General features: G+C 38.1%; 1 protein-coding gene across 1 annotated transcript in view; it reads left to right on the top strand.

Annotated features, from left to right (window-relative positions):
- Window positions 1-14,848, top strand: part of NAV3 (neuron navigator 3) — a 267,877-nt gene that overhangs the window by 122,271 nt on the left and 130,758 nt on the right. Inside the window, exons 6-8 of the mRNA XM_063396422.1 lie at window positions 3,277-3,345; window positions 6,097-6,236; window positions 13,228-14,263. Of these exons, the coding sequence (XP_063252492.1) occupies window positions 3,277-3,345; window positions 6,097-6,236; window positions 13,228-14,263 (1,245 nt within the window). The remainder of the gene's footprint in view (window positions 1-3,276; window positions 3,346-6,096; window positions 6,237-13,227; window positions 14,264-14,848) is intronic.

The raw sequence follows: 14,848 nt of genomic DNA, 5'->3' as shown, positions 1-14,848 counted from the left end.
GGTCCTGCAGCAGGCAGCGCCACACAGACGTGGTGTTCTCCATCAGCACCTCGGGGTCAGCAGCATCTCTGGCCTTTCTTCTTGATACCACCTCAGCTACCTCTCTGCTGAACTGCCTTTCTGGGCAGTCTCACGGTGTTTATCCCATTTTCTCACAGCAAAAGAAATTTCCCAATTGGCACCATTTCAAATCTGCTGTGTTGACTAGTGTTTCCCTGGTTGGTAAGACAAAATATTGATGACTTCCATCCGGAAGACAGAGTTCATATCTTTTTTGCAGAGTCCAGATTATTTCTAAGGATTTGGTATCAGATGCCTATATGCCATTTTACCTGTTTTGGACAGCGTTTACTTCACTTCCCCTATGTGTTATTTGGAAGAGGAGAGCTAAGCATGATGTCTGGTCCTGTGTACATGGTGTAGATGATTGCTGATATGAGTATTATGACAGTGGAAAGGGTCTTGATAGCAGACAGCTGAGAACCAGAGACCTTCAAAATCCCCTTTTGCAGCCCTCTGACAAGGAAATCCTTCCTTGTGCTGAATGCTGTAGTGTTAAACTGGTACTGTCAGATATGTTAAGACCCATTTACTGCTTTATTGCAGACACATACTTACTATATCATGGTGTGGGTTTGTAAGCATTAAAAAGTACTGTTTTAAGCAAAACAGGTTTATTTTTCTGACTGACAGATACTGCCCACAGACAATTATCTGGTAGGATGGAGGGCAGTAGTTAAATATTAGTTTATACATTTAGAAGAGTGGCTAGGCTAAAGTCTAGTCTGAAACAGTGTTGCAGTTCACATCCATAAAAGTGAGGCCAGCAACTGGGAAACACAGCCATGCAAAGCTTTCATGGGTTCAGCACATCCAGAGCTAATTGACAAGGAAAACCTAAAGTCATTAGGAATTTGATGCACCTGCTTTATGAGTGGTTAAATTCTCTTTTTGCCTTCTTTTGTCACATTACTTTGGAAAATAAATTTACTCAGTTACAGTGGAAATCATGCTTTATAAATGATGTTTTAATGACATTGACACTTTCATCAATGCCTTTCAAGCCCATCTGGAAAGTTTAAAAGTAGTCTATAGGCTAATGTTTCATGAATTTACTAGTGGATGGAGTGCCAAGTAACAGGCACAGAAGGGAAGCATTCTAGCAAGCGTTATCAGATAGGTATTTTATGTATTTATTGCTATTAAAATTCTGTGGGCTAGCTTATGAACACTGAGATTAAGGGTTTTGATCTTTCAATTTACTCTGAAATGTGTTGTTTGAGGTAGAAATGCTATGATACACTGAGGCACTGCAACCTACTCACTCTTTTTTCCCATCTTACATTGTGTTGATTGTACTGTGTATCATTCCACCTTTTACAGCATAAATACACAAAGGTTTTATTTGACATACAATTTTTCTCACAAATCTCTTATTTTAGTCAACACAGATAAACAGCTATTCATTTCTAGATTCCTTCATTTAAAATATGTTGGGGAAAAAAAACATGAGAGAAAGATCTCATCAAAAGCAATTATGCCAGGCACAAATCTAGCAAATTCAGTAAAACAATCTATGTGACATTTGTATTATAAGTCCAGACATTATTAAGAAATATAGCTGTAAGTGAAATATAATTCAATGTACTAGACAGATAAAAATACACAGTGAAATTATGAAATAATTTTTGTATTATTATAAGTAATATATGATATTATGATAAGTGATTTGATATATTATAATATCCATAGAAGCTATGATCATATAAAAAGGCAATTTGTCAGCATTACTCTAAAGATATATGTCAGAGAATTGAATGCTGCTTTTACATATTGAATGATTCCTTTTTGCCCTCTTAAGACTGAAGTACTCTTCTTTTATATGCATCATGTGCAAATGTGTCATTTTTAATTGGCAGGAACAGAGGCAGCTCTGAATCAATGCTGTGGTTTAATTTAGTAAAGTAGCAATAAAGTCACATCTCACTCCAGTCTCACATTGTCCCTTGGTTTGTGCCGCCTTCTTTGCCCCTTTTCAGCAGTACTAAGGAAGGGAAGACCTTTTTTACCTGACAGCTTCCCCCATCTGGTTTACACTCAGGTCTGGCTGCTTCAGTGGACTGGCAGAACTTGCTTGACACTACTGTGGTAGACTCAACACCAGGTGCTTCTTAAAAGGGCTGCCAGTCTATAAAGCTGGGACTAGAGCACTGTGGTTTCTGCTGCTACTCAGAGACATTGCTGGAAGATGCAGAACTCTGAGAAACGAAAGAAGTCTGTGACTATCAGAGTTTCTGCTTAGTCAGGTGTTCATGACTTCTTTAATAATGCAAGGAATTGGATGTTGTGATTGCACCTGGCTTAGGCACCTGTCTACAGCCTCAGACTGTGTGGATCCCAAAGGATGCACCTGTCTATGGAAACTGAAAGACAGAAAGCTGTACCTTGGCCAAATATTTGACATATCCGCTATGTAGATGTCTAAAAGATTGGAAGAAATAATCTGCTGTCTACTAGTGCCAGGTTGTTGGGTGTGAAAAGGAACATACAGTTTTTAGCCCTATAGCACAGCATGTTTTCTGTTGCAGAAGTACTTCTTGGATGCCTTAATAGACAAAGGTGCATCTTCCTATGGAATTTCACAGTGAGTCCAAGCACATGCCAGGGCTTTCCTAATGCAGCCTTGGATTCATTGCCTGGATCATCAGATACATGACCTATGCTGTAATAATAATAAAATCAGTGATAGGGTGCTTCTTCCTTATAGCTCTACAGTGAGGGGGGTCACCTTGCTTTAGTGGGAATTCTTCTGAATCCACGTTGAATTTGGTATAGCAAATCTGTTGCATAGCAGCCCTACTGTGAATCCAGTCAGGTTTCTGGAGAGACCAGTTGGAGTGTATTTGTGCTTAGTGCTTTTTACGGAAAAAAAAAACCAAAAACAAAACAACACAATGTTTTAAGGTTCACGTTCTGCGTGAATTGATCTATACTTAAGGAATTCAGTCATGTGGAAATTTGCTCGCTTTTCCTATTCATAAGATAATTTCTAGTAAATGAGACATTTTATAACAATATCCATTATTTCATAACCTGTTCATTGTATCTCATAAAAATCTGCATATTTACATTGTTTCATATTGTTTCCAGTTAATTTGCATTTTGTATCCATGTTCAATTTGCATTCTTTAACTCATCGTTTACTGGTAAGTGTGTTCTTTCTATACATATTCAAAGAAATTCTTTAATTCAATTTCTCTGTTTCTTCTCATACAGTCTCACAGCCAGATATGCAACTCAGTCTAATCACAGTGGAATTGCAACCAGTCAAAAAAAGGCTTCTAGGTCAGTTAAATGTCTCTAATTTATTGCTTGTTAGTGATACTCAAGCAAGTATATGCCCATTGATATTTTATCCTTTGGACTTAAGCAGACACTAAACAATGTGTAATTTTTGTTATGTGTGCAAGCTTTGGAGTGATGAGCTTTGCCACAGAAAAGCCTTGTACTAATTGGCTTTTGGCCAATTGGCTGATTTGTACTTTATATTAGCAATATTTCTGGTTGTTATGTATCCTGCATCTTTGTATTCTGCATGTAAAATATTGGATGGGAAGGATTAGTTGGTGATTTTAGTGCTCTATACTTTCTGGCTCAATTCCTGACTTTAGTCATGAGTGACAAGAAGTTTGGGAGTCCACCCCCGTTCCCATTAGATGTTTGGCATATATAGCAAACCCACCTGAAAGTTGGAGTTCATAGAGTCAAGTTTACACAGAAGCAAAATAGAGCAGAAAAAAAGAATGACTTCCCAGACTTCTGCTCCATCAAGAGTAGCCTGCACACAGTGCCCATGAACGAGAGGCTTTGTTTTGGCAGTGAATTTGACAGACCTGTGTGTAGGAGCTGACTTGTTTCAGATTTTGTCACTACTTTTAGTCTGTCATTTCCATGAGCACTAAAATCTACAAGACGGATTGTAGAAGAAAGAAGCCGAGGTCTAAAGCTTACTGTTTTGCCTAGCTTGCTTTATTTTCTTTCTTTTTTTCTTTTCTTTTTTTTTTTTTTTTTTTTTTAATTTTGTTTTGTTTTTTTTGGGCGGGGGTGGATAATTCATGTGTTCATTAATTATACCTTTGCTGTACAGTTCATTGGTGAGACCAATGAGCTCTAAATTGCATAATCTACAATAAAGATTGCGTTCTGCAGTATAGAACACTAACATAATGTGAGTTGCTGGTGATAGCTTGAAATGAGCTATACCACGGTCCAGTTGCTTTGCACCTGCATTTATAGGTCTTCGTTTTCCTTATTGCTGATGCTCCTGTCTTGTCCACATTCAACATGTCAAAGTTAACAGTCTTATTGTCTAATACTTTAAATCTGTGGCAGTGTTTCCGAAGACTGGTCAGAGGTATGTGACTTGTCCCTTATTTGTTATACTCTTCTTTGCATTTCCTTAGCTGCTTAACATGATTCTGCAAGAGCAATTTAAAACCTGAATTCAATTAAGAAAGTCAGCAAATGAGGTAAACTGGAAAGTGTGTAGAGGAAATGACTTCATGCATAATGTGCTTATTGTGGCAAGTTCTTGAATTCTGGCATATAGAATATATGCAGAACTATTTTGTATTTTAACAAAACAGATGAGTTTCTAGTGTTGCACATGCCTTTTCATTGCTTTTGTCATTACCTTTGACAAATGGTCTCAGGGCTCTTACTGCCTGTCAAATTAGGGTAATGAGAAGGAGAAAATGGATTTTTAAGTTTGTTTTAGTGCATTCTTCAGGGAACAGAAGATCACTCGAATTCACGGGTCACAGTAAAGGTTAGCACGCGTACAGCTGCAGAGCAGAGACAGTCTGCTCTGGGCTCGGCACAGAGCAACAGGGCAGGCTGGCGGCCAGAATGAGCCGTGAAAATAACCACTGGATTGGTTCTCTGAGGTTTAAACTGGTAAAGAAAGAGAACATGGAGCTGTTTACATACGTTTGCAAATAAAATAAAATTATTTGAACATGTCTTTTATGCCAGTGTATTAAATAAACAAAAAAGTTTGGAAAAAATTCAAATGTTTTGTACTTCTTTGTAATGTGATTTTTTTTTCTTCCGCCTAATGCTGCTCTTTCATAATAAAGTGAAACTAACAGAATTTGATAACTCTGGTATAGTTTGCACTGCCATTATTAAAATCATTCCAATAACCAAGAAACAGAAGAGAGATGCTCTTCTATGGCAAAAGCCTATGATTTGAGCAATTAATTTTTTCTAAGAAATAACAAAACTGGAAAGGAATGGGGGTGCCCACTAAGGTGCTTCAGAACGTTTGAAGTAGGTACATATTAAGGAATCTTAGAGCACAAAACAAAGTTTAAAAGATACAGACTTACACAAACCAGAAACAACAAGAATCTACATTTTTTTCTTTAGCATAGCCACATAGTAACATTCAGATGGTGGCAGCAAATACTAAGAAATGAATTGTAGAGTCTACATTATATGCTTCTATCTAAAAGGTATAAATGTATCTGTATCATCTAGATAAAATAAGTATTTTCAATATTTTTCATTTAAAATAGTAAGGTGGAAGTATTTTAGCAAATAGCCTTCTGAAAAATAACTGAAGAAGATAACTAAAAAGCCAACTTTTATGCTAAACGCAACTGTGAAAAATTTAGTAAAGTAAGAGGTACAAAATATTTCTCAACTATGTATTGCTGTGCTTTCTCATCTATTTTTTCAATATTTCCTCTCCAAAAGTGACATATTAATAAAGGTTCATATTGCACGTTAATATTGGTTAGGGTGAATCTGTTTTAGCAATGTTAATGGCAAATGCAAAGCATCTTCTTACATGTCTTGTGACTCTAGAAAGCATCTTTTTCCCTTTTGTGTGCTTAAGGATAAGCTTTAATTTTCATTTGTGGAGTCTAACTAATTTGAATCCTCTTGTTTGTTGTTGCCTCCTGAATTCATTGGGTTTAGTTGGTTTAAAATTGTGGTCTGATATTTGCACACTGTCTCCACTGCATTGTTGTATTACATAAAATTAATAGATTTCCCACTGATTTCTCACTGATTTTCTCACCATTCCAGGCTTCCCGGACCCTCAAGGGTGCCAGCTGCAGGCAGCAGTACCAAAGTCCAGGGAGCTTCCAATTTAAATCGGAGAAGTCAGAGCTTTAACAGCATTGACAAAAACAAGCCTCCACAATATGCAAACGGAAATGAAAAAGGTAAGGGATTAAAGTTACTAAGTTTACTTTCCATAATACACAAGAAGGAAAAAAAAAGAACTATCCACAAGGGTCAAAGAAGTGAATGTAGTATTTTGACTTGGTAAGGAATAGGTACAGAAATTGAGGCCTGAATTAGGACTTGTGGTTCAGTTGGGATTTAAGTTCAGATGTGAAAACTTTCAAGGTGTTATAATCATATTTTATCCATCTTTTATGGAAATATCACAGGGCAACTTTTACAAAGTAAATCCATATTGGATGCCTATAATCTTATTCCATGTAAAAGTCTGCTCTTCCCTGAAAGAATGCTGCCATCATTTTCCAGGGACTTGGCATCATAGCCTCTAATGGCTAAGAATCAGAATATTATATGTGCATCAGAATGTTACATATATCTATTCTTTCAGAACCTGGCTTAGTGTGTGCATAATACTGAATAAAGGATTGCATGTGAAATGAAATTTTGCAAGGATTTGGAGCAGCCATTGTGACAATGAGCTGCGTACCCTGGGTCCTTCCGTTTCTCTCACCCTGACTATTTTCCTGGAAAATGTGCCTTTTCAGGCTTTATCTCAAAAAGAATAATGCAAAAATGCAGCTTTCTGAGTTGTGTAACTAATTCATCCCCTTCCTCCCCTTCTTTTTCCCTTTGTGTAATGAACGGCATTTTATTCATATCTCTGGGTTAGAACCCAGTTGAAAATGATACAATATACATACTACCCATTTGCATCCTTGGGGTCTGTGGGAGGAACAAGTATGCAGTGAATGTTCTTCATCCAAGCAACAGGCAGCTATCCAGATTTTTTTTACAAAATTCTGATGAACACGCTTTGCCCCTAGCTGTATCTGAAGATATAAAACCATCCTTTCAATAGTTATTTCTTTATTTTCACTATCAGGATCGAATGTTTCACATAGTTCTATAGTGGGTTTTATTTTATCAAGGACTTGTTTGTGTCAAGACATCCAAGCTAAAACTAGAAAGAGATCAGAGTGAAAAGTGAGCACACACTGTATAGTTCACAAATACGATAGTGAAGTTATGAAGCAGATGTGGCTACTTGAGTGAAGGTATGTACCACAGTTTAGGTTTTGGAATTACTTCACAATGTTGACATGTTTGCTACATAAATATGTGATAATGAAATGATTCAAGGTGAGACATGAATGTAGATAATATTCTTTTCTCATTACTTGGAAATTGTCTTTTGACTGCTAAGGCTTCCATTGCATTGTACATTTATGTGACTTTTTGCATGATGTATTTCTTTACTTCCCCATTTCCTTACAGCAGAGAATGAGAACCTTGATGGGGTTTTGAGTGAAGTCACCACTTGCAAGAGGATAAGGGGTGGCTTTTTTTGTAAAGTCAATCAATTCATTTTACAGAAAATAGATGTAATGCTGCATTTCTGCAGACTACTGTATTTGAGATGTTTCCATGTGTATTTTTTTTTCCTATCAAAACAGCAGAATGGAGGAATAAATGTTAACTTTACATGATAATCCAAGATGAATACAAGTTTGTTTTAGGGTATAAAGGAGAAGTTCATTACAGAAAATGCCTGCTGTGAATGCAAGGGTAGAAAACTGATATTCTTTCATAGTATCCTAAAAGAACAGAAGAACTTGTATTTGAATACGCTGTGCTCTACTTTTCTTAAAGAGAAAAACAAATGTGCCATGCTATATTTTAAACTTATTATAGTGACTAATTTTTGAATATTACAATGAGATTTCCATTTTTTTTATATTTTAAAAGGTATTTTAGGATGTTCTATAACCTGAGATTTTTTGAAGAATTTGTTTGGAAACAAACTTCAACCTTTACAATAGTAATAATATAAAATAATACAAAACCCATATTTTTAAAAAGTAGTTTCACCATGCAACAAATATCAGTAACAAACTGATATTTCCCTACTCTGCAGCACAAATAAGAGGCCTTGTATTTCAATTATTTGCTTCTGATGCAGATGCTTGGTGCACGATATCTTTACCAGCTTTTTTGGAATACATGCACAGTTCATGCCCTCTAATTTCTAAAACAGATGACTAATGCTAAATAAATAGCTGTTAGATACCAGGACCATCAAACCTCCTCAAGGACGGACCACTGTTGATACATTTTTCTCTGCTGTACACCTTCTCGTATATGCAATAAGGAGACTTAGAAAATATATACAGCATAAGATATTTTTTTTAAATCCAGTTATAGGTAGTACTTTTAATCCATTCCTGGCTAACACGGTCACTCAGCCACAGTGGGGAATGGATGTGTAGTCACAAAGTTAAAGGAGACCTGAAGGTGGTCCAAAAGAAGATGTGGTATCAGCCTCTTATTTAGTATTCCATTACTTAGTCTCTCACTGAAATGATCTCCTTTGAACTTTGCTTAGGGAGTAGTTCAACTCAGTAAGAAACCTGGCTCCCCTGCGCAAATACAGGTTTGCTCTTTACCAAGCAGAGCAGTTTTCACCAACAGACCCGATCCATTATGTGACACAGGTAACTGTGTATGGCTCTGGCTAAGTCTGAAACAGAATGCACCAGAACATTGAACAAACCATTAGCTGAAACTTGCACCTGGAGCTTTAGCACATTTTTTTTTTTTTCCCCTGGACTTTGCAGCTTGCAGATCAATTTCAAAGAACATGCCTGCTTTTCATACACGTCAGATTTATCTGCCTCTGATTTAATAACATAAAGATAGAAATAAAACTAGGAAAATTAAACTATTTGAATGAAGCGATTATTCAGATTTGCTAATAAGGTGGAAAAACAGCACATTTTGAGTACAGCAAAGAAAGAATGTTCTAATTCATGCCACATTTTTAAAACAAATCTTTACCCCTTAGATCTTACAAACAGTTTATTTGAACACTGATGAAGGTCTCTTTGTCATGGAGTTGTATTTCCAGCTTTTCAATATAATTTAGTGATATAAGATGGTGTTTCTGTTTTCTCCAAACTCAATTTAAACAGTAGTGGTTATTTTGCCCATACGAACTCTGAGAAACTCTGCCCTGGAACTCTATTGTGTGATGATGCTGATGCAAATTGTTCATCTCTGGCCAGTATGTACATCTGTAGCTAGTTTGTGTATGTTTCTTCTGGTGCCACTATTTTTCCAGTTGTCCCTGGTGGTGGTGTGCTCTTGTCCTGATAGGGGTTGTGACTTTCTCATGGACAGCTAAAAGGGAGAGTTGAACAAGCTGAATTCTTTTAATCTCTCTACATATATCTCCCACTCCTTCAAACATTCTTATAGCAACCCCTTGCAACTCTTCTGTTTTCTACTAACTTTTTTTTATTGTGACTGACTAAAAATGTATAACCTGGACACCTGCCTGCTACCAAATATTTAGATTATCGTGAGTAATTTTGCTGCAGTGGAGGAGCTGTTGTTAAGAGGTTGTCCTCTCAAGCAGCACAGAACACAATAAAGGTCACAGATGAAAAGACAAAGGAGGTTGATTATGTACTGGCCCCAAGTTCAACTCTTCACATATCCTTTATTTGTTCAACAGCCTATAAAAAGTGGATTTAAAAATGTCCATTTGATCGTCATAGTCTTGCTGGATTATGATAGAAATTTATCTTTGTGCATTGAACATCTGAGGGTATTGTGTTTCTGCCATGCTTTTTTTTCAGAGGTTGATCTCTGAAGCAATGAGTTCTCAAGCAGAATGCAAAACTGTTTTCACCAGAAGCTGACTCAATGATCATCTCAAAAATGAGGGGTTAAGCCCAAAACGGACTTCTTGTAAAATTCAGTTTACAAGAAATGAGAAATCCTTTTCATATGCTGGGTTCACTCTGTCTCAAAATCACCACAAGGTGGGGACAAGTTTCGTGTAATGAGCAGCTAAAGCCAAGCCCAGTTGAATACACAGAAAGCAGTTAATTGTGTGCAGCTTCAAGTAATGCATTTGTGCTGGAGGTGGCAGGGAATGGATCTTTTAATTCCACATTTTTAAACATACAGACAGGTTGTCAATATTTCTTGAGAGCATGCAGTTCACATTCCTTGCAGAAATATTAAGGGTGCCCTTTAAATTGAAGATTAAAGACAAGCTAAAGTTCTCTGTAATTTTTTGTTGCTGTTTATGATTTGTGACATAGGGATCAAATAAATACCAGTGGATCCAGGAACCTGTATTTTTTGTGTGTATAAGCAGCAGAACAAGCTGCTGATGAAACAGTAAATACTCTTCTTTTTACATTTTCCCCCTCAATGATTTCAATATTATACAGCTGCAAATATGGCAAGGCAGGCATTCTTCTTTTTAATCAGAACACTTTTTTTTTTTTGGCAGTAAAGCTAATAGCCTGAAGCCATAAATATGTAACATAAATAATACAACAGAATGTAGTGGCATCCCGCTGTTCACAGATTGTTACATGTATTCTGCATTAGCTTTGCATATTCTTATGGTGAATTGTTCTTCTGCAAAACTATTGGTATAGCTTAAGCCCCCAATCCTCCTGTGTATGTAGGGCTAGCTTAGTGCAAGGCAAGATGTATGCAAGTGCACACCCACTTTCATCAGCCCTGTGGCTGATTCCTGGTATAAATTAGAAAGCCTGAGGGCTGCAGTAATTTCCAACAGCTGTGCTTGGCCCCAGGCTCTCTTATGGCATCTGAGGCTCACTACACAAGAACAGGGGCACAGCCATAATTCCTGCCTTGATCCCAAGGGATCAGCTGTGCAGCTGGGCACCAAAGGTGCTCCATGGTGCAACCTGGAGCCTGGGAAATATGCTGCAGGTTCGCCTGTCACCAAAAATACTCTGAAGCAAGCTTTACCAGTTAATGTTTTCTTGCTTAGAACAGGACTTGGCAGAGCAGCTTAAAACCTTTTGTGAAGGTGGAATGAGCTCATAACAGAATCGCAGAATGTGTCAGGTTGGAATGGATCACAGTGGGTCATCTGATTCAATCCCCCTGCTCAAGCAGGGTCATCTCACAACACATTGAGCATGGGTTCATCCAGATGGTTTTTTAGTATCTCCAGTGATGGAGACTTCATAACCTCTCTGGGCAGTCTGTTCCAGTTCTCAGTCACCCATACAGTAAAGTCCTTCCACATATTCAGGTGGAACTTCACGTGCATCAGGGTCTTCCTGTTGTCTCTTACCCGGTTGCTGGCACCACTGAGAAAAACCTGACTTTACACCCTCCCACTAGATACTTGTATACATTGATGAGGTCCCCTCTCAGTCATCTCTTCTGGAGGCTGAGTAGGCCCAACTCTCCCAGCCTATTCTTGTGGGAGAGATGCTTCAGTCCCTTCATCATCTATGTCCCCCATGTAGTGCTGTTGCATTTACATACCAGGGTGAGGAGCACACAAAAAACACTGGGCAGATGGAATTCCATAGCATCTGTTAAGGTGGAGATGATTGGCTTAATGGAACTAGTTGCTGACAGAGTTAAGCAAGTAAAAATGTTATATGTTGTCATGTTACTTTTGTTCAGAATTTTTTAAATATTTCTAAACTAGAACTTCTTAATTCTGTTCAGAGCAGTAAATTTTGCTATGTTCACATTCTCTTTGTTAAAGGAAAAACAGCTTCACTTTCAATATTCTCAAAATTCTGCCTTTCCTGAATGTATTATCAGCCTTCAGACTTCCAGATGGGTAGTTGAATCTCTACTTGAGGTTTAGGGCTGAGACTGCAAAAATGAAAATGATGCATTACTTCATACTCTGTGCTGAAGGGACAACTGTCCTCAGCATTCTCATCTGCGATATTATTCAGATGCGAGGGGCCCAAGGTATGACATACTATGTGTATATGCAAAGCATCAAGAACTCTTTTTGTCATTACACAAACTATATCTGCATTGCATGTTTCATGAGCTTTTTGTAGTACAGAATTCAAATACTATAGACCAGCTTACATCTAATTCCCCAACAGTCCCAATACTGAATGGCACGGCAAGATACATCCACAAAGAATATATGTCAGCTGCTGAAATAGCTATGTACCACAGGATTTGATTGCCATTGCCACTTCATTTATCTGGTGTTTCAGAGTGATGGTGTTTATATACTCAGATATGTCTTGGGAATCTGAACTTCACAGAGAAGAGCTTAACCCTTTCATGCATTGGTCTGTTTCAATTAATAAGGCTAGATGATGAAAATGACAGCTGTTAAGTTGCATCACAGTTTGATTATTGCAGAAGAAGCCTTGTTCTCATTCATTCTGAAGATCCACTGAAGTTCCTGGATGATGCAAATGTAGTGAATGTGCCAGAGCCTTCTGTACCTACCTGAGTTCAGAGCCAAACCAGCTATCATTGCTGTACCCATGCAGATGATGTATCACTGTAACTTTCAAGTACTGACACTGGTGAAATTGTTGATAAAAGTTTTTTCTACCTATGAAAGTGTACTGGGATAAGTTCGTGAAGTTGCTAAATAATGTTAACAGTACTTAAAACTAAAAAATATATTGTCATCATCCTTTTTTGCTTTTATGACTATTGATTTTATCCATCTAATTTCAGTATTACTGAAACCTTCTCCTCTTGCCCAAAATTGTAGCTTTCTAGCATATATTTTTCTTTCATTAAATATCAAACCCCTCCTTGTCCAGTTTGCTTTTCTGCCATAATTGCAGCATTCTTTTTTTTCTTCTTCAGTGTTTTGTTATGAACAAGTGATTGGAAGAACTTCTTTATTACAGATTAAAAAATAAAATCTTTACTTGGAAGGCTTGATTTGCATAATTAATATGTTGTAACGAAGGTGTTTCTGAGGCTTTCTTGGACTTGTGGAAGTATCGAACACCATGATAATGGTGGAAAGAAAGGCGTATTCTATTAGTGTCCTTCATGTTCCATGCACATATAAATTATGTTTGTTTTAGATCACATGTAAGTGTGTTTTAAATGCCAGGGTATGACATCACCTTCAAGCAGGAGATGGGAGAGTAACTATACCACTATGGTTTCTTTCTGTTTTTCAAGCAGATTCACCAAAAGGTCCTCCCCCCTCTGCAGGCATGAATGGAAATGTGCAGCATCCCACCAGCACCGGGCAGCAGCAGGTCTCTGCCATACCCTCTCCAAGTGCCAGCAAGCCTTGGCGCAGCAAATCCATGAATGTCAAACACAGCGCGACCTCTACCATGCTGTCTGTGAAGCAGCCCAGTCCTGCAACCTCCCCTACTCCAACTTCAGACAGGCTCAAGCCACCTCCTTCTGAAGGTGTGAAGCCCCCTTCATCTGGACAGAAATCTATGCTAGAAAAATTCAAGCTGGTTAATGCTAGGACTGCTCTGAGACCTCCTTTGTCACTGAGCTCAGGACCCAGTGACAGTGGAAGAGAGGATGACAGCTTCTCAGAGTGTGGTGAAATGGATGTCTTAAGTGGTGGGGTGAACAGCGGCGGCTCCACAAGTAGCAGTCCCAAAGTATCACCGAAGTTAACCCCTCCGAAAGCTGGCAGCAAAAATCTCAGCAATAAAAAGTCTTTGCTACAGCCAAAGGACAAAGAGGAAAAGAACAGGGACAAAAACAAAGTTTGCACTGAGAAAGCAGTCAAGGAAGAGAAGGATCAGGTCATTGAATCATCTACAAAGAAGAGCTCAAAAATTGCAAGCTTAATCCCAAAGGGAAGCAAGACAACAGCAGCCAAGAAAGAAAGTCTAATATCATCTTCTAGTGGGATCCCAAAACCTGGATCAAAGGTGCCAACAGCAAAGCAGAGCACTTCCTCTGCATGCACAGGGAGTAAGGAGGTTGAAAAACTGAGGACTACAAAAGGAAACCAGTCCCAGTCAACACCAAAATCTCAGCTTAGTGAGAAGGCTTCTCCTTCCTCTGGTCTTGCTTCTTCTGAAGGGAAAGAACCAAGTGCTATTCCCACCCCAGGATCCTCTGTCGGTCTGTCAGCCTCGATGGCTGCAGGCAGTGGCCAAGGCACAGGAAATGGTGTAGTCCAGCTTCCTCAGCAGCAGCAATACAGCCACCCAAACACTGCCACGGTAGCGCCTTTCATTTACAGGTAAGATCATGGAGGAAAATTGGGGTTTGTGCTACCATTCAGGAAAGAGAGCTAAAATGGATAAAATAATGGTGGATCCCACAGTTTCTGTCACAGCATCATGACAATGTTTTCCCAATATTACTTTTTAGTTAACGTTACTTTATGAACAATTTCTTACAAGAACTCTGAGTCTTTACCTTGTACAAAAGCAATTCACTGCAAATATTTACCATTTAACATTTAGGGTGTTTTGATTAGAAATACAGATCATGTGGTACGTTCTCTGTGCTGCTTCGGAAAGGTCACGGCTGAGTCACGTTTCTAGTGGGAATTTTCTTGTTTGCATTCTAAGAACCTCAACATCTATTCACTGATAATAATATTTGCTTAAAATTAACCATTCTTTTAAAAGATCATAAAATAAACTCCTGATGTTTTCAGAATGTGTAACAGTACCGGTGGATACAAGTATTAAAAAATATTTCAACAGTTTGTGTAGACAGAAAAGGTTGCTGTTTGCAGTTTTTTACCTATTTCGTTTTCTACATGAAATAGGTGTAGATGAACTCCCTGCATGAAACAGGTGTAGATGAACTCCCTGCA

The sequence above is a fragment of the Prinia subflava genome, chromosome 4, assembly GCF_021018805.1.
Source record: "Prinia subflava isolate CZ2003 ecotype Zambia chromosome 4, Cam_Psub_1.2, whole genome shotgun sequence".
NCBI classification, from domain to species: domain Eukaryota; kingdom Metazoa; phylum Chordata; class Aves; order Passeriformes; family Cisticolidae; genus Prinia; species Prinia subflava.
The sequence above is the reverse complement of the archived record's forward strand: the minus strand, read 5'-3'. Positions and strand labels throughout refer to the sequence as shown.